The sequence below is a fragment of the Orcinus orca genome, chromosome 1 (genome assembly GCF_937001465.1).
Source record: "Orcinus orca chromosome 1, mOrcOrc1.1, whole genome shotgun sequence".
Classification (NCBI taxonomy): domain Eukaryota; kingdom Metazoa; phylum Chordata; class Mammalia; order Artiodactyla; family Delphinidae; genus Orcinus; species Orcinus orca.
The window spans coordinates 174,359,133-174,378,584 of NC_064559.1; the positions used below are offsets into that span (position 1 = coordinate 174,359,133).

Here is a 19,452-nt window from a genome sequence, read left to right on the forward strand (position 1 = left end):
CCCTCTCCCTTCTCCTTTTCCTCAACATCATCGTCATCAACAATAACTCGGGCCTGGTTTCCTTGATCAGTAAGGAAATGCTTCCTCTGGTCCGTCTTCATCCTCACCAGCAGCACCCCAAAGAGATGCCTAGAGGTGGATGGGGTGGAAGTGGGGAAGGTGGTGCCTGAGCTGTAGGGATTGTGGTCCTCCCCTTACCCACCATCAACCCTTCCCAGCCATGATCTCCCCCAGGCAGGGCTATGGTACCCCAGATGCCTGGCAGGGCCAGGCACAGAGCAGCGTTGGGCATCAGAGCGGATTAAATTAGGAAATGAACACGTGAAAAGGCAAGAGCTATGTCCTTTGGGGAAGAACTGGGTGGGGCTCCAAGGACCCTTGAAACTCTGGGAGTTCTCAAGGCCTGGGCCTGTTTCCTCTCTTTCCCCTGCCATGGGCTTCCTGAGAGCTCCCTTCCCCCAGTCCAGGTGAGTGTCCAGATACCTCCTCCCCAACTGCATCTCTACCCCTGACCCCCACCCCCTTCACCTGGTCCCAGTAGTGGCCCTGTGGAGACACGTGACTTCTCCCCATCCATGCTTTGGAAGAAGCTGAGGTTGGGCCAAGCAGGCAGGGGTGGTGCGGTGGGTAGTGTTAGGGGAAAGCGCCCTCTCCCCTCCGAGCAGGTCCGGAACCCTCCATTCAGTGGGGGGGGGGGGGGAGGGGAGGGGGCGGGGACAGGGACAGGTTATACGACAGCGGTCTGTTCAATAAATGAAATCAGTTCTATCCAATAGCCCTGTTCTGACCTCAACTGTGGATGTGACTAGCCAGCCTTGGGCTGGGTGCTGACACTATACCAAAGGTGGGGAGTCCAGGCAGCCCCCTGGAAGTCACATTCCCACTGGGCCAACCTGGAGGACTGACCAGGCTGGCGCTGGAGTCTAGGGCTAAGACTCAGTACTGGTTCAGCAACCCCCCTCCCACCTCCAGGGCCTGGGCAAGAGACTGTGAGGCCTCGAGCCTCAGTTTCTTCATCTGCAGGTGGAAGATGAGTGGTCCCTCCCAGGCCACTGTCAGGATGAAGGTTGCCTGGCGCGTGGTTCACATCAGGGCGGATTTATGAATGGATGAGTGAATGAATGAAGAGGGGGTTGGAGATGCTCCTCCAGCTGAACTCCCCCAGGTCCTGGAAAATCAGCACCTCAGACTCCCACCCAGTCCTCGCCAACACAGTCCAGCCTGGAGGCAGGCCAAGCGCTCCCTCCCCGCTCCCACCCCCGAAGAAACCCTTACAAATCCCACCAAATCTCACCAGGAGCTGTATAAGGGGCTCGTGGCCACACCTCTTTCTAGGATGCAGGATTTGTGGAGGGTGATTGGAGAAGGGTTGCTGAAAACAAGCCCCATCCCCGGAAAAATCTTCCTGCTCTCACCGCTCCATCCCCCTCCCATCTGCCCCCCAAGCCCCACCCCCGCCCAGGGTTGGGAATCCGCCAGAAACTGAAGACAGAGCCAGTGAGACCTACACCCCTCGCTCTAGAGTGAACGGCAATGTGTCCATCACGGACTCAGGAAGTCCAGACTGGAGAGTGTGTGGGCGGCCGGGAGTTCATTGCCAGGCGCTTGAAAAGCGTTAAAACCTAGAGGCGGGGAGGGGAGAAGGGCGGTGCGGAGCCGGAGCCAAAGAGAAGAGGAGACTTGGTGGGAACGCTGATCCGTGGGGGGTCAAAGGGAGCCGAGGGGCCGCAAGGAAGCTGAGATGGGCGCTCCGAACGGCACAGCCCACAGCCAGGGCCCTCCCGGCCCCTCCGGGTCCCCGGGAGCTGCTCCCTGGAGCCCCTCTGCCCTCACGCCCCCGCCCACCCGCTAAGCCGGGGATCTGCAAGCCGCCAGCCGGGTGAGTGAGGGGGGCCGGCCGCCGCTCCCCCCAGCACCCCCCTCCAAGTTGGCACCCCCCTGGCTGCCCTCCTCTCTAGGGATCCTTTCTCCCCTGGGGGTTCCCGGGGGCAGGACCAGCAGAGAAGTGTCCACTGGACCGGCTCAGGCAAGTGCAAGCTACAGGCGTTGGGGGAGGCTGGAGGGAGGGCAAGGGGATGAAAGGAGAAGGGAGACGATGGGGAGGGTAGCTTTAGGATTGGAGGAGATACTCTATATCCAGCCCTAAACCCCAGGGGAACTGAGTAGTGCCCAGACAAGAGGTCAAGCACCTGTAGCCTTGAGCACAGTTCTCTGAAAAGAGATGAGAACGACAGAGAGGGAAACAGGAGAAGGGGGACACACAGCATGGAGAGGCTGCCCTGGGCCCCTCTGCTTTACCCTGAGCCCTCCCCCGTCTTTAACTCAGTAAGAATCTGCCCTAGAATCCACCTCCAGTCCCCACCCAGCTGTCCACCACACCCTCCCAAGACCCAAAGTGAGGAGGGAATAGGGAGAAGTGGGCATAGAGCGACTTCAAAACCAAGAGATAGATAAAGGCAGACCGCAGTGGCCCCTCTGACCTTAACCATTTGTCTAACCAATATTTCCTGGGCACCTGGGGAGACCCAGACACTCCAGTGGGGATGTGGCAGCTAACAAGGTGGATATAATCCTGGTCCTCAAGGTAGATCAGTGGGGGATACAGACCTGGACACAGCAGTTCCCCATCACCGAGGCAAAGGAAGGCTTCCTGAAGGAAGCGACGTCCCAGCTGCGCTCTGACGGTTGAGCTGGAGTTAGCCAGGTGAACGTAGAGGCAACAGGAGCAGCGTGGCCACCCGACCACACCTGGCGAGTTCTGCTCTCCGCTCCAGCAAAATCTAGAGGGCTGCCTGGAGGGAGCTGGGGCTGGGAGAGCCCAGGAGGGGTTTCAGCAGGGAGCGAAGGGGGAGGAGAGTGGAATGGGGTAGCAGTGAGTCTAGAGAGGAAGGGATGGGTTCTAGAGCCCTGGAGGGAAGAATCTGCAGGGCTGGTGACAGACTAGATTGGAAATGTGGCAGGGAGAGCCTGAGGGAGGAGGAGGTGCAAGGATGAAGCCAGGTTTCCGGCTGGGAGTCTGGGCTTTGTGGGAGAAGATGAAGTTTAATGGGCTTGTTTCTAAGAGGAAGAGAATGTTCCCAGGAGGGAGGGTTCAGGGGTCCAAAGCTGTGGAGAGGTCAAGTTAGCTAAGGACTGAACCGTCCTCACTGAATTCAGCACCGAGGAGGTGACTGGCGGCCTTGGAGCAGGCGCCTTCGGAGCGCGGTGGCACAGAAGCGCGACGGGAGTGGACTGACCTTTGAGAAGGAGGTACAGTAGGGAGCGCAGACAGTGCTCTCAAGATGCAGGCAGGTGTGGGGGAGGTGGGGGCTTTGTTTGGTTTCAAGCAGGAGAGGCTCGAGTGCCTCCAGGAGGTGCAGGCACGGTGAGAAGGGCTGAGCACTGACTAGGAAGGGGGACGTTCCCCGGGATCCTTGAGGGCCTGAGTCACGCCAGAGACAGGGATGCACGAGGGCCCTGCTGCCCAGCTGGTGATTTTCTTTTCACCTACAAAGCTTAGCAGTTTGGGCACAAACGTGGAGGAGACAGAAAGCTGGACTGATGCAGGGCCGAGGCATCACTGGGCAGCTTTGGCAGAAGGACAAAGGAACAAGTTGCAAGACAAGGTAAACTGCAAGAGGGTAAGTGAAGTAAGGCAGTGGGGGTTCTCGGGTGGAAAGCAGAAAGAAGCAGAGGTGAGAGGCTCACGGAGAAAATGTAGAGAGAGTTCCAGGATTGCATTAGATCAGAGCACTGTTACAGCAAGAGGCTGTGGAGTCGTGGTGAAGAACACAGATTTAGAAGACACACAGCCTAGGTCAGAATCCCAGCTCTGCCACATATTATCACCATGTCTGTGACCCTGGGCAAGTGATTCAACCTCTCTGAGCCTCTTTGTCCCCATCCAAAACTGGAGATGGCAATAGCATCTATCTATATGGTTGTCATAGGGCTTAAGTGAGTTAATAATATAAAGGGCTTAAAACAGTGTTTGGCACATAGTAGGTGCTGTGCAGGTGTTTCTATAGTGGTCGCCATGGGGTTTAGTCAAGAGTAGGATGGCTGGGTTTCTCAGAGGTGGAAGGATTCAGGGTGATGACAGGGGTGGTGAGGTCCTTGGGGTGACGAGGGGGAGCATAGTTGGGGTGGAACGGAGGAACTGGGCGTTGGAAATGAGGAGCCAAGGAGCTAAGAGGGTGCAGGGTGGGGCGGTCGTGCAAAGGCTGCTGAAGTCCCTCAGGGCACTTGGGCTGGAGGAGAAAGAGCGCCTCCCAAAGCCTTGGAAGGAGGTGGGCAGTTCCACTGCTGCCAATCTGCAGTCCACCTCCACGCTCCCAGGCAGAGAAGTCTCCAGAGGTACCTCTGCTGGGCAACAGCTTCTTTCTACCACATAGGCAGGCAACTGAGAGGGTCTTTGTGTCTGGCTATGTGTTTGCAACTCTCAGTGTGTAATGCATCTGTGTGTGTGTTTCTGGATATGTCTGGCCACTGAGTGTACACGTGTGATGTGTGTGTGTGCACATGCACTCAGGGATGAGGATCATGGGGCCCAGGTGTCAGACGCAGCAGCTGGGAAGCCACACCTCCAGATTTCACTCTCTTCATTCTCTTGTTTCCAGCCTGGAGAATCTGGGTGAGCCTCGTGTGAGTGTGTGTGTGTGTGCGTGCGCGCGCTCTCTCGCATGTCTATTGCCTGGGCAGAAGTAGGGGAGCCGTGGGATTGGCTAGGGTGGGGGTGGTGGCAGCTTTGGGGGCTCCCAGGAGGCAGAATTCAGTTGGCAGAAGCTGAGAGCTTCCAGGGTAGTGAACAAGCTGGCACTGAGTAATGGTGATGTAGGAGGTTCCCTGAGGATGGGGGTGGAATGGAGGGTGGTGGATGGGGAGGCCAGGGGAGAGGGCTGGCCCAGAATTTCTGGGACTGAAGGGGAAAAGAGGGGCCAAAGCTAAGGAAAACAGAGGGGTTCACAGTGAGGGGAAAGAGCTCAGACTGAGCAAATGAGGGACTCAATCTCACATGGAAGACAGGGGGCTGGGACCAGTGCCTGATGCTTGGACCGAAGTCCCAGCCCCCTTGTCCAGGGGCTCCTGGGTCCTTGCAGCAGGAACCTGGGACCAGAAGGCCTGGAAACTGCCCCTGGTCAAGTAACTGCTCTAGAACAACACAGACATCCAAGATTCAGAGACTGGGTGGGTCAGGCTGACCTGAGGGGCTTCAGACGGAGACCCCCTCTCTAGGAGCTCTGCGTCCACCTATGGAGGACCATCCTCCCTGGGCCCCAAGCTTGTTGATGATTGGCTGGATAGTAATAATCAATTACTAATTTTTAAAATAAATATCTCTATACCTTCCGTAAGCAGAAATTCTGGTGTAGCAGAAACAACATGGCTTTCAATCTGACAGAACTGGGTTCAAATCCCAGCTTTACCTATCACAACTGAGTAAACCAGGGAATGTTCTTCACCTCTCCCAGCCTCAGGTTCTCACTGTGAACTGGGTTCAGGATGGCAACAGCCCACGGGGTCATAGTAAAGATTAAATGTGTGAGTGCAGGGAAAGTGCTTAGCACAGAGTTGCTGTTCAACGTGAGTGCCCATCTCCCCAAAATCAGAGCTACCCCCCACCCCACCCCCACCCTGAACAGCAGAGCATCAGGTTACTTCTGCAGGCCAGGGTGAAGGGAATGATTTAATCCCAGCCCAAAGCAAAGAACAGCCATATTACAGGTAAGTGCACAGTTTTTTGAGATCTTTTGCTATATTGGCAGTAATTTCTGATTGGTTTCCATGTCCACCTTCACAAACCACCAGCAGCAGGAGGACAGATTCAGAGACAATAATCTGGTTAAACCTTTCCCTTTACATTCAGCAGCTGAGGCCCAGAGAGGGGCCCTGGCCCTCCCAAGTTGCCCAACCAGACCAGAGTCAAGAACCCTGGTTATCTGAGGCCCAGCCCCTTAGTGTCTGCCTCTGCCCCTAACTGCTTATGGCCTGGACTCCCAAATAGAGTCCACAAGGCCTCCCAGGCCAAGGCAGGGCAGGGGGGACTCTTGCTGCCTGACCAGGGTCATGCGCAGCTGAATGGCAATGGTCAGAGCCCTGGCTTTGTGGGAAAAGGCCAGGTTCTGGTCTGGCTTGGCCACAGACTCCCTCCATGAACTTCCTCACTCCTAGCCTCAGTGTCCCCCCTCTGCAGATGAAGGAATTGAACGAGATGATCTTTACAGGTTCAGCAGCTTGGGGTGCTCACTAAAGAGAAGGTTCCAATTCTAAAACTCAAGATTCAGAGCAATGACCTTCCCTCCTGCTCAGGCAATGGGGTTGAAGACTGGCCTTGGGATGAGGTAGAAAGGGTTTGAAGGGATATTTGAAGGGATAGCAATAGCACCAACTCGGAGGGTCCTGCTTCTGAAATTAAATACTCCATCCTAGAAGTGACGCATGTCACAATTCATTGGCCAGAACTAGTCACACAGCCCCACCTAATCACAAATTGGCCAGAAAGTGCAATCATAACATGTGTTCAGAAGGCGGGAGTACCAGAAAGATTTAGTGAACAGCACCAATGACACCCAGAGCACTCGCTACAAAACAGTATCCACCAGCCCCAGCTGGAGGGCCACAGTCCACCAGATGGAAATGGTGCTGCGGACTGAATTAATTGCAATAGCTGAACGACCTCAACACCTCACCCCTGCGTGCTCCAGGTCCCCATCAACCAGGATGGAGGCAACTACAGGAATCAGCCCTTAGCCTGTTCTCTGCCTGGGGTGGAGACTCTGGGAGCAGTCTGTCTTCCAGAGTCAGTTCTGCCTCCCAGGAGCAGGTAAGGATCATTTGTTGGCAATTAGCCCCTGGAAGCTCAGCCCTTGGGCAGGTATTTGCTTTAGTTGAACTGAGTGTGGTAAGCCAAGGAAGGAGCAAAGTGAGTTTACCTTCCTTAAGAGACACACAGAACACACCCTGTCCTCCTCTGCTGTGGATATTTGAGCAGCATAAGTACTGATTACAGGAGCTTATCTACAGAAGCCTCTGCCCTGTGCTTCTGTCATTCAACAAGCACTTAGCAAACCTAGCGCTATACTGGGTTGAGATCTCAGTCTTTGGTGTCAAGACACCAGTTTTCAGATCCTGGCACCACCACTGCCACTCAGTGGTCTTGGGAAAATTGAATCTTTCTGTGCCTCAATATCCTCATATACAAAATGGGGATATGACAATAATACTTAATCTCATGCTGTGAAAATTAAATTAGATGTTATTGCAAAGTGCTCAACATAACACAACTAACTTGGTTAGCAATCTGAAAGTGCTAATTTCAGATTCTCATCTAGACTTGTTTATGGCTAAGAAAGACTAGCTTGTATCAGACCAACTCACTCACTGAGGGTAACTAAAAAGGCTGGATTAAACATTTAAGAAATCTGTTTAAAGGCATGGGAGAGCTACCAAGGCAGTAAGGACCTGAGGGGCCAAGATCTTGGAGAGAAGAGAAATAATATTTTATTTCACTCTTTCCCTTAAGGCATTTTCCAGTTTGTAGGGGGCAGTGGCCATGGATTTGGGAAGTCAAAATTGGAATTTAGGGCTTAAAAAGTGGAAAGGCCCTGTTAAACACCTCCTGCTTTTAGTTGGGGGCCCCAAAAGGCTATCCTCTGCGAGTATTGGTTAACCAGATATAGACCAGACTCAGGAAGACCGAAACACAGCTCCCAGTCAGTGCAGTCCCAGATTGGGCCTGTCCCTTCTTCAGCTGCATGTCAGAAGCAAAAGTAAATCTTCTCTAAAGGAAGATAACATCATCCAGGACCTCAAGCTATCTTGACAATGTTGGGCGTTTAATAAAAAAGTGATCTGGCATTACAGGAGATAAGACTTAATGACCCCAAACCAAAAGCAATAAAACAGACAATAAAAACAAGACATCCAGATGTTGGAGTTTTCAGACATGGACTTCAAAGAGTTTAATATGTTCAAGAAAATACATAAGAGGAGTTTTTCAGAAGAAAACTGAAATCTATGAAAAAGAATCAAGTGGCAATACCAGAACTGAAAAGTTATAACAACTGAAATTAAGAACTGAATAGATGGATTTTACAGCAGAGAAGACACAGGTGAAGAGAGGATTAGTGAACTGGATGACAGATCGGTAGAAAAATAGCCAGAGAGAACAGGGTCGGGGTGGGGGGTGGGGAGGGCTAGAAAATACAGAATAGAGTATAAGAGATGTGTGGGACAATGTCAAATGGTTGAACATGTATGCAATTAGGTTTCCAGAAGGAGAGAAGAGAGAGAATAGAGGGAAAGATAATGGCTGAAAATTTTCCAAAAGAGGCAAAAATCAAGCCACAGATTGTAGAAGCATCAGGAAGCCCACAAAGGATAAATACAAAGAAAATCTCACCTTGGCACATCATAGTAAAACTGCCAAAACCCAAAGATAAAGAGTCTTCTCTATAAGGAAAAAGAAAGGAGAGCCTTGGATCCTCCAGCCACCTAGGCCTCCCCCCGCCACCCCCCGACCCTTGTCCAGTGTCAGCTTTCAGGAGTCTGCTGTGAGATAAGGTGAAAGGCCAGACACTATCCCCTCCATCAGGGGCTCCCTCCATCAGCCTCAGACAGAGCCTTCCCCATAGGAAGGACAATGTCAGATAATGATGAGGTACAGAAGGGGTGAAATTTGGGAATCTCACAGCACCTCCTGAGGGCAGCAGGAAGAAAGTGTTGGGATTTATCTCCACATCAACACCAAGGGGATCAAACCCTTCTCTTTAAAATGAAGCACGATTGCATACATTGTGAGCTAGACCATGTGTTCTCTGATTCTGGTCTTCCTTTTAGTCCAGCCACTAGACCCAGATCAACTTCCCTCTCTGAGCCTCCATTTCCTCAGTTGTAAGATGTGGCTGTTAATAAGTATCAAGCAGGTGTATCGTTCAGTGATGTCATGCGTGTGAAGCTGCTTTAAAAATTGTACCCCTTCAGCGGTTGCTATTGCTGCCTGGCAGAACCAACAGCTGCAGATCAAAGATGGTTCGCAGGGCTTCCCTGGTGGCGCAGTGGTTGAGAGGCAGCCTGCCGACGCAGGGGACACGGGTTCGTGCCCCGGTCCGGGAAGATCCCACATGCCGCGGAGCGGCTGGGCCCGTGAGCCATGGCCGCTGAGCCTGCGCGTCTGGAGCCTGTGCTCCTTAACGGGAGAGGCCACAACAGTGAGAGGCCCGGGTACCGCAAAAAAACAACAACAACAAAAAAAGATGGTTCATGCAAATATGGCGCTTCCTGAGGAATCTGTGGTCGGTAGATGCCCTCAAGGGTCAACACATGCTTTCTTCACCAGGATTTGGGGATTTCTGAATTCCTGCCAGCTTACTGTGTCAGCCAGGAGCTTCTCGCTGGAGTTGCAGGACAGCTGTCACCTCCCCTGGTGCCACCTCCCACTGTGATGCCAAGGGAGGAAGCCCTGGAGTCATCACATTGGGCAGGCCCGGAGGTGGCCTCCAGACCCTCTGACCTGCTTGGGCCAAGCTGATTCCTACCTGTGTCCAGAGTGACAACCTGAGCTGCCCCTCCCCAGCACTAGTCCTCGTTTTCACACACCCCATCATCAAATTCTCTCCAACTCCTCTGTGTACAGGCTTTGGACTTGGGAAGGATAATTCAGGGCCCGTCCCTGAGGCACTTCCATCTGAGGGACAGACTGACTGTTCTGTTTCCAAACTTGACATGACTGACCCCCAGATCTGAGACCTTAGAGCCCCTTCTTTATCAGCCACCACTACGACATGAGTAACATGGAAATCTCACTATGTCCTGCACTGTTCTAAGCACTTGATTTAGCTTACAGCATTTAGTTATCACCACACCCTATCAGGTAGGTTCTCTTATTAGCCCCACATTACAGGTGTTAACACTGAAGCATAGAGAGTTAGGCCACTTGTCCAGGTCATGCTCCGTTACTCATCCAGCATGCTCCGTGCCAACCAGTAGTCCCATCTAATTACTCCCCTCCCACCCCAACTCAGAGCCCTTTTCCGACACTTTTTCACAATTCTAACACAGCTCCATGGCTATGATCTCATCCCTCGAGGGCCTTAGTACCTGTGATTTCATGTTATAGAGCAGAATTCTCAAAGAGAAGTCTTAAACTCCCCAGACTCTGATGACATTACCCTTGCCTCTGTACACATTCCCAGAATTATAGAATCCAGTGATAGGTCCCACAACCAGATACAATGAGAAAATCCTAGAAAGGGATCCTAGTACCCAGTGATTGGGCTTTTGAGTCCAGGTTCAACACTAGACTCCTGGGGGATGCGATGGGGGTAGGAGTGGAATCTAATAGAATGCCCAGTCTGGGAAGGACCCGGGGCCTTGGGTCTGCTCCAGCCCAACCCATGTAGGGACTGTCTCTTCTCACTGACCATCTAAAACTTCAAGAGCTCCTCACTCTCATGTGGTCATTCACTCCAGGGCCTCATCTGATATTCGGGAAAGTTAATGTCATTGCTATGCCTATCAGAACCTGGGGTGGTGGCCCCCTGGCCAGGCAGCAGGTCATGAGGTCCCGGTCCCGGATACTGGGTAAATCGCTAGATCTCTCAGCGCTTCAGTTTCCTCTTCTGGACGAGCAGGGGCTAGACCAGATGATTTCTAGGGCCTCTAACACTCAAGGGAGGAAGCTAAGTCCCAAGAGCTGCCACCTGGCCTCTGATTAGAACTACTGATCATGATTATCACTGTGCCGAGGACTTTACACCTATTTACTCACTTAATTAGCCCAAGAAGGCTTTCTGGAGGAGAGGAGGTGGAGGACTGGTGTCTGTCTGCAGGACATAAGGAAGTGGGGAGGGAGGGAAGATGGCAAGATTAGCCACGAGGAACTCCAGGGACCTGGTGGGATAAGGGAGTCTTCCCATGGGGGGTGAGCTGTTGCTTCCCAAAGGCAGAGGCAGAGACAGGGGCTGGCCAAGACGGCATGGCCTCTGCACTCCCAGGCACTGAACGTAGCCACAGAACGGAGAGTGGGGTTGGAAGCCCAGATGCCCAGCTGACCTCTCCCTTGATCTGTGCCCACAGGACTACTGTGAGCTGAGCCCCTGACATGTGGGCTGGCAGGGGCCGGCGGCAGGAGGGAGCTGGATGAGTGCCCGGAGTCCCCAGGCCGATGCCGCCCCCGGAGAAGAGCCAGGGCCCCCCGGCCCGGGCGCCCGCGGGCCGCGCTCAAGGCCGGCTGCCCGGCCCGCCGTCCCCGGCGCTGTTCTGCGCCTGCGGCCTGTGCGTGCTGCTGGCGGGCGTGAACGTGACGCTGGTGGGCGCCTTCGCTTCCTTCGTCCCGGGGCACAACGCGCCGCTCATCTTGGGGCCGGCGCTGCTCGTACTGGCGCTCGGCTTCTTCGCGGCCTGCTGCGTGTGTAGCCGCCGCCGCGGGCCCGCGCCCCGTTCGCGCTCGACGGCGGCCGCGGGTCCCTGCCAGGGCGGGGGCGGCGGGCGGGTGGCGCTGGAGATGGAGAGCAGCGAGCGCACGGCGCAGGACACCACGGCTGTGCAGCTCAGCCCCGCCGCCTCGGCCGCGTCGTCCGGCCGCTCAAGCCCCAGCCCCGGCCCCTTCACCCTGGATGCCCCCGCGCCCGCAGCCCTCTACGCGCCGCGCGCCGATGGGGTCCGGCTCGACCTGCCCCGGGAGGGCGTCGCCCCCTAGCCTCCCGGGTCCCCGGCCCTGACTCCCCTGTCCCGGTTCCCTCCCATCAGTGCCATTAGGGAAAAAGAGAGGGAGGAGGAGAGACAAGAAAAAGAAAACTTTCATACGGGTCCGGTGCTGGGCACAGGTGGCCTCCTCTGTCCCATCTCTGGAACTTCCGGGGGAGGGAGGGGGGAGTGTGAGGATGGTGTCCAGGCACGGCCCTCAGAGGGTGGGGTCTGCTGGGCCCTAGTTTACCTCACTCCCCAGACGTCCGGAAACTGGGCTACTGGTCCTTCCCTCCCTGGGCACTGTGAGCAGAGCCACTCTGAGGGGCTCTCAGCAAGGCCCGCGCCCCCAACGGGTGGGAGGAAGAGGGGGAGAAAGGATGGGTTCAGCCTGGGCTGTCTCCTGTCCCCGCCTGCTGAGAAAGGCTGCCCGACCCCCTTCTGTCCCTCCCCGCCCTCCTTGTCTCTACCCCAACATGACCTTTTGGGATTAATGGGGGCAGGATCTGATTTGAGCCAGATCATCCCTAAGATAGAGCTGTGTTGAGCACACCCCACCCTTTCTGCCCGACTAGAGCAGGGGGAGCTGAGCTGGGGGCCGACAGGGAGGAGTGGTGAGGGGGCTCCTCCCACCCTGAAGGTCTCGGTGTGAACCGCACTGTGTATTCCCGCTGTACCTCCCTCGCTCCTTAATAAATCACCTTTGGAGTCGTCCTCTGCCCTTGTGCAGCGCAGGAGGGAGGAGCTGACTGCGGGGCCTCTGACCCAGCACCCTGGAGTCTTCGGTCCCCCCACCCTGCGGCGGAGTGCTTCATCATCCCAGCACCAGCCCCCCTTGGAGACCTGGAAGGGAGCCCCAGGGAGAGGAGTGTGTGACTGTGAACAAAAGACTGAGACTGTGGGTGCCTGTGAACATCTGTGGAAACAGGTGTCGGATAGGGGGCTGGATGAGTATATGAGTGTGACTGTGGGTGAGACAGCCCGGCTACGTTATGAGATGGGGAGTGTGGGAGTATTTTGGGTGACACTGTCTGACATCACACCTGTGTGGGAGCGTGTGTGTGTGTGTGTGTGTGTGTGTGTGTGTGTGTGTGTTGGTGGTGGTTGAGGGCTCGGTCACCCAGCAGGGATGGTGAGGCAAGAAGGGCTCCCCAGGTCTTGCAAAGCCTACACCTTTCTCCTGGCCTGGCTGTGCTTGCAGTCTGGGCTCAGCCTGTCCTCTGTCCAGGTGGGTGAGAGAAATGCAGGTAGAGAATCCAGGTAGAGAGATGCAGGCTGCCCTGCAAGGAGAAACAAGGGGGCTGGGGGCTGGAGGAAAGACACTGCAACCCTGGGCCAGCCCCTCCTCTCACTTCAGGGACCCAGGCAAGCAGTGCCCAGGGATGGTGGCACGTGCTGGCCCACCACCCCTGGCTGGCCATGACTCCCTGTCCAGCTGCCCTTGGCTTCGTCAGCCTCCCTTCCTCTTTCCAGGCTGGGTTCTGCTGCTCTTCTGCCCTGGCACAGGCACTTTCCACCAGCCCTGGGTCTCTTCCTCCCTTCCTCTGACCCTCTCTCTGCCTCTTCCTCTCCTGCTGTCTCCCTCCCACTGACCTGAAGAAGAGTGACTCCCTCTCAGTGGGCGCTGAGCAGGTCATCTCTATTAATTAGCACGGGTCGATGGTCCTAACCTTTGAAGCATCTAGCCCCTGGAGCTGATGACCTCTTCTCAGAGCACTTCCCCACCCCCACCTGCATTCGTGTGTGTGTGTGTGTGTGTGTGTGTTTGTGTGTGTGTGTGTGTAAGGAAGGCCACCTCCCCAGGCTCCAGGCCTGTCTCTTCTGGTCCACTGGCAGCCTCGGACACCACCTGCTGCCTTGGAAGAGTAGGAGGTGAGAGGGGCCACTGCTGATGCCGCCTTGGGGTGTGGACCACCCTTCTCCCACCACCTTCTTAAGAAGAGGCACCCCAGATTCTAGCCCAGGAATGCCAGGCCCAGCCCAAACCCCTCCCCCTCCTGCTGGCAGAGGCCTGGAGCTGCACCATCAGGGTTTCTTCCTCTTCTACAAGAAGACTTCCAAAAAAAAAAAAAAAAGAAGAAGACTTCCAGATCCTGTCTTGGATCTGCTGCTGGGGAGGAGAGTGAGCATGTGATAGGGTTCAAGGCAGTGGGCCACAGATCGATGGTGTGAGTGAATAGAATGGGATCAAGGTGGCAGCAGAGGGCGGGTTGTGGGGCATGGCTCCTTGGAGTCTCCCTTGCATTGTCACCGCCAGCTGAAGGTCATTTTTGTCCCGTCTGTGCCTCCTCTCCCTCCCCAGGCACACCAGGAGATATGCTCTATACCCCAGGATCCACTTTCCAATCCGCCAGCCCTAGCAAAGCCCCCCAGTATCCCTCCAGGCCTGCCACACCCGGGGACTCCTCCCCTCATATCCCTTCAGGCCCCCCTAGGGCAATGCATCCACGTGGAGCCAGCGAGGCCCAAGGGCAGCCACAGTCTCCACGCACAAGGAGGCTGGAGGATTGCCCTGTCTCCGCACGTCTGCAGTCCCCTCCCCGGCAGGCTCCAGGCCCTGAGGGCAGAGAGGGACTCCAGGGCGCCACCGGGTGGGGAGCAGGTTTCTGTGGAAGGAGAGGAGGTGATTCTGAAGGCACAGAGGCAGGAAGCTCCCTGACCTCGAGGAATCTGAGCAGGGACTGCCACCTCCCGCTGGGACACTGCCGAGGGGTCCTGGGATGAAGGCTAACCCCTCCCACTCCCACTCCTGGCCCTGAGATTCAGAACTGAGGCACCAGGGTATGTCCTCAGAGGTCCAGGGGCTGCACACAGTCCTATGTGGAGGACACATAGCTGGTCCTTCTGAAAGGAGGGGTGCCGCCTGGGGCCTGGGGGAGCTCAGGGGTGGCACAGTGAGGCCACGTCCCAGAGGGCCAAGACAAGGGAGCCCACTAAGGGCCGGGAACTCAGATCCTCTCCCTCTCTAGAACCACTAGAAGAAATGAGGGCGGCCACTTAGGACCATTTTTTACTAATTAATTCAATAAATAATTCCTGAGCCCTACTATGAACCCATAGCTTGGTGAACAAGCTCTGGAGGAGCTTACGTTCTACTTGGGGGAGAATTAAAGCATTAAATAAGTAAGCAAACAAGACAAAAAATCCTAGCTAGTTGATAGTGCTGTGCAGAAAATCACAACAGGAAGGTGTGACAGAGGGACTTCGATGGCTGGAGAGGTCTTCTCTGAGAGGTGACATTTAAGCTGAGCTCTGACTGACAAGAGTTAGCCACGCATGGGTCTAGAGCAAGAGCATTTCATGCTCAGGAAAATGGCCAGTGCAACCCTAAGGTGAGAATGAACTTGGCTTCCATGTGTCAGACCAAGAAAGAAGGGCTGTAGAGACAAGGGTGGGAGATGAAGTTGGAGGAGGGGGGAGCGGGCGTCGTGCTCAGCTCCTGTAAAGCTTAGTAAGCAGGGTGAGGAGCTGGGGTTTTATTCTCCGTGAGATGGGAGCCACTGGCGGGTTTTAAGCAGGGAAGTGACATGATCTGATTTATGATTGCACAGCTCACTCTGCCTGCTGTGTGGAAAATAGATGTTGAGGGACACAAGGGAAAAGAGGGGCCAGGTTGGGAGGTCGTTGCAGTGGGAAACGCTGGGAGTCAGGACCGGAGCGGTGGCTGTGAGCTGGGCCGATTCGACACCCATTTTTGAGGTCTCCCTGTCAGGGGAGTTTAAGGGAGTGAAAGAGAGGAATCTGGAAGGAAGTTCTAGAATTTTGGTTTGAGCAGCTGGGCATACGGTGGAGGAAAAGCAAGGGCTGTTGTCATATGAAAGGTCTGTAAACCCAGTGGAGCTGTCCTGTAGGAGCTGGAGCCGCAGGCCCGAGTCCCAGATGGAGAGCCCTGGGGAGGCAGATGCAGAAGCCATTGACCTGTGGGTGGTGGTGAAGCCACGAGTCCAGATGAGGCGTATGAGGAGAAATGAAGACCAGGAACCAGAACCTAGAGTAGTCCAACCTCTGACTCTTAGAGGAAAGAAGGGACTTGATGTTGCCCAGTTCTGAATCTCACCTAACCTTCTGCTGATGCCAGTGCCTTTCTGATGAGGTCTGTGCACTAGGAGTCGGGGATCAGGGAGAAGTGAGTAGAATGTGAGCTCGAAGAGGTTGGGACTTCTGGCTTATTCACAGCTGTGCACTCAGTGCCTACCTGGCACAAGGTAGGTGCCCCATAAGTATTTGTCAAACGACTGAATGAGTAAAGAGTGTGAATGTTATCACACAGCTAAGGTTCTGGGCCTCCGGAAACAGGGATTTATCAAGATGCCTGATTCTGGACCGGAAGGGAGAAAAGCTCCTTATGCGTGTGGGAGTTCTCCTGGCTAACTCCTGTTTTCTGCTTTGGGGGGGGGGGGTGACACAGGAATATAGAGTTGGCTAGATGAGCATTAATGGATGCACCTGAGGGCCAGGCTCCCCTGCATAGGAGACGGCCAGACGGATGGGCTAAGACTGAGGAAACCGGCACTGCTAGGGAGTGCCACCAGAGGGCACCCTGGGCACATGACAGGGGATAGAGGTGACAGCCCAGCCAGACTGCACAACTTTGCCTTTTCCTCTTCTGAGGAGGTGGGGAGTAGGGAGTTGGGTGTGCATGAAGGGGGTGGGTGTTAAAGTCACCCAGATTCACTGAGTGACACCTCCAACCCTGGAACCTGACCTTACGACAGAGGGAGGCCTGGTGCTGGACACAGACATCCTTTATCAAGGACACAGGTGAGTCCTGGGTCTGGTCCTGGACTGAGCCCTCACTCTGATTTTAGACTAAGTCCCGACCTGAGCTTGGTCCTGACCACATTCGGAGCCTTGACCCTGCCTGGGCCACACAGTGAACCCTGATCCTGATCTTAGACTGAGTTCTGACTTGAACCCTGACCTTTACCAAAAATTGAACCCTGATCTGGGCACAGACTGAGTCTTGGTCATGGACAAACGTTAAGCCCTTATTCTGGGCACAGACAGCCCTGACCTTGATGCATGCACTAAGGCCTGATTCTAGTAACAGGTTGAGTCTGATGCTGGTCACAGAGCCCTGAATCTGGTCCCAACCTGAACTCTGACCCTAATCAATACACTGAATGCTGACCCTGAACTAAGACTGAGATTTCATCATGGTCACGGACTGAGCCTTGATCCCGAAGACTGGCTCCCACACACCCCCTTGACTACAGGACCTTCCAGATGAGGTTCCCAGGCCAGGCTTCAGCCCCAGAAGGAAGTAACTTCTGGAAACACTTTGGAAGGGGAAAGAAGGAATTCTGGGTCTCTGAATGGTCTGGAAACTCCTAGACATTGCATCCCTGAGGATGCAGAGGCCAGACAGAGAAAGGCCGGTTCTAGGCTGTCCGGGACATGAGGGACGAAGGACAGCTGGGCCTTCTCCAGATACCCCTGGAGCTCCGGTGAGGCCTGCCCGCCTGCCTGTGCGTCTGGGGGCCTCCAGCCTGGGCGCCTCTTCCAGCTGCACTTCTGACTCCCGCTAAAACCTGGGCAAGTCCCTTCCACTCACTGGGCTGTGCCCCACCCCTCGTTACCTTTCAGGGCAAAAGGGAGAAGGTGACCAGGTCATGACTGAGGGCCCCGTGTCCCCACCGTGTACCCTGGCAGGAAGAGAAGCCCCCTCGCTCTGGCCGGTCACTGCAGACAAGCAAGAGAAAGTGAATCACGCTCAAGGCGGCTCCAGCCAGGCCTCAGCCTCAGGTTGACAGTGGTGGGTGAGACAGGAGCAGGGAGGCAGGAAGGAGGAGTCCCGGAGGTCCCCGTGCCCTCCCGGGGTCTGGTGTGTGTGTGAGGACAGGCAGGTCCGCGAGGCACCACGCAGCCCCTCCGCAGGGCACACTGCCCAGGTCAGGGCCGGCCCGGGGAGCCTCGGCCCTGGGGGCCCGAGCGGGCCTCTGCCAGGCCCTCCCCAGGCTCACCTTGGGCGGCACTGGCGCGGGCGTGGGGACCGAGCCAGGCGGGAGCCGGGGCGGGGGAGGGGCGGCTCGAGTCAAAAACGCTGACGCCGAAGACAATGAGCTCTCCCAGGCTGAGGCAACTCATTTGGTCCCGGCCACGCTTTATTAAATTCTCATAAACCTGTCAGGGGGGACAGGGCTCGCTTCAGTTTACCTCATTAGCCCGACACAATGACAGTGGGGGGGGGGTGGCGGGGGGTGGCGGCAAGGGGAGGCCCGCGCTCAGCTCCGAGAACCGAGCCAGCCGGGAAGATAATTGAATTAAGTGGCTTTTGTTAATGGTTTTTAAGACTCCGAAGTGTAAATAACATTTAGGGGCTTTCTTTTAACGGGGCTGGGGTTTCAGAGACCCGGGGAGCTTAGGGGAGGCCCAGCCCAGGTCCCTGCCCCTCTGCCCCGACCCCAGGGGAGCTTGGGAGGGGCGACCCGCCGGGGCTGCCCCGGGATGCGGCGAAGTTACGCTGCGAGGAGCGAGGGGAGGGGCCAAAGAAGGTGCGACAACTTCCTGGTGGGGCTTTGAATAGAGACGGGGAGAGAGGGGGGCCGCGATCTCGAGCGGGCGGAGAGGCAGGGGCTGCCGGTGGTGAGCTGCCCAGGCCTGCAATGCCACCATTGGACAGAATGGCCAGGGCTATCCCTGGGGTGCTACTGGAGGTGTGGACTGTGAGGGTCAGGGGACCTGGCCTTCTGGGGGTGTGGGGCGGAGTAGTGTTCATTCCTCGCTGCGAGGGCAGCGGGACTAGGCGGTTATGGCTGTATTGCTTATGGCCGCTGGGAGGGGCCCCCCGGGAAAGAGTGGGAGCCCCTTCGCAGGACATGTGGGAAGGCTGTGGTGGCCGGTGGACTAGACCCCAGGCTTCCTGAAGGAGACTGGACTTGAACTGAGCTATAAGAGAACTTGCAGATAGGGGTGGAGAGTTCACGTCTCTGGGGGCACAGGGCCTGGGCAGCTGCATTCCAGGGAACAGGGACATGGAAAAGCTGCTTGGAAAGCTGTCCCCTGGCTGTCCTCAGTCACAGCTTCTCCCTCTCTGCAGACAGAACCAGGTCCAGGAGCTGATGGGGCTGGAGGCGAAGGGCTCTGGGCTAGGTCCCAAGGGACTGGAGGGGGGCGGGGCTTGCCCTAGGCCAGCCCACAAAGGGTTAAGGCATTAATCGCCCTTGCATGCGACAAAGGGAAGTGAGTTTTCTGATCCAGAAAGGATCAGTCCCTGGGACGCCCCATCAGGCCCTTCAGCGTGAAATTACACCCCAGCGGGGGTGCTCCCCTCCCCCACACACACACTACCCGCCTAGGCCTGGCACAGGATTAGGGCCTGGAGTCATCAGCTTAATAGATCCCACCCCCCCCCACCCCTTCTCCCCCAGAGCCTTCAGTGGAGCCTTCAGTGGAGCCTCCAGGCCTGCACCAGCCTGTCTGTCGATCTGATCTGTCTGATCCTCTCTGGCCTCACTCTTGGTCTGCTCCTTCCATCCGTCTCCTCAGCTGCACCCTGACCCCACTCTCTATTTGAGTTTCTTCATAACCTTTAATCAGCACCCCAAACATATTTGTTTCAGCACCTATCTACCTGTTGTCTGTCTCCCCACCAGCAATGAGTGCCTTGGGAGCAGGGACAGTCTCGTTCAGCACTGCATCTCCAGTTCCCAGGCTGTGTCTGGCACATAGATGGTGCTCAGTAAACATTAGTTGACTGAGGCCCCTCCCAACCACCTCACAAAGACTGGTGGCGGGTGGTCCCTAAAGTGTGGGCACTGGGACTCAAGACTGAGAGGAGGGAGCTAA

The 19,452-nt window shown here is 55.8% G+C and overlaps 1 protein-coding gene across 1 annotated transcript; it reads left to right on the forward strand.

The window, feature by feature from the left end:
• The first annotated feature begins 8,504 nt into the window (after window positions 1–8,504).
• TMEM275 (transmembrane protein 275) lies at window positions 8,505–12,359 on the forward strand. The gene has a single exon (XM_033416536.2). The coding sequence runs from the start codon at window positions 11,144–11,146 to the stop codon at window positions 11,675–11,677; it is 534 nt and encodes a 177-aa protein (XP_033272427.1). The 5' UTR covers window positions 8,505–11,143; the 3' UTR covers window positions 11,678–12,359.
• The last annotated feature ends 7,093 nt before the right edge of the window (window positions 12,360–19,452 follow it).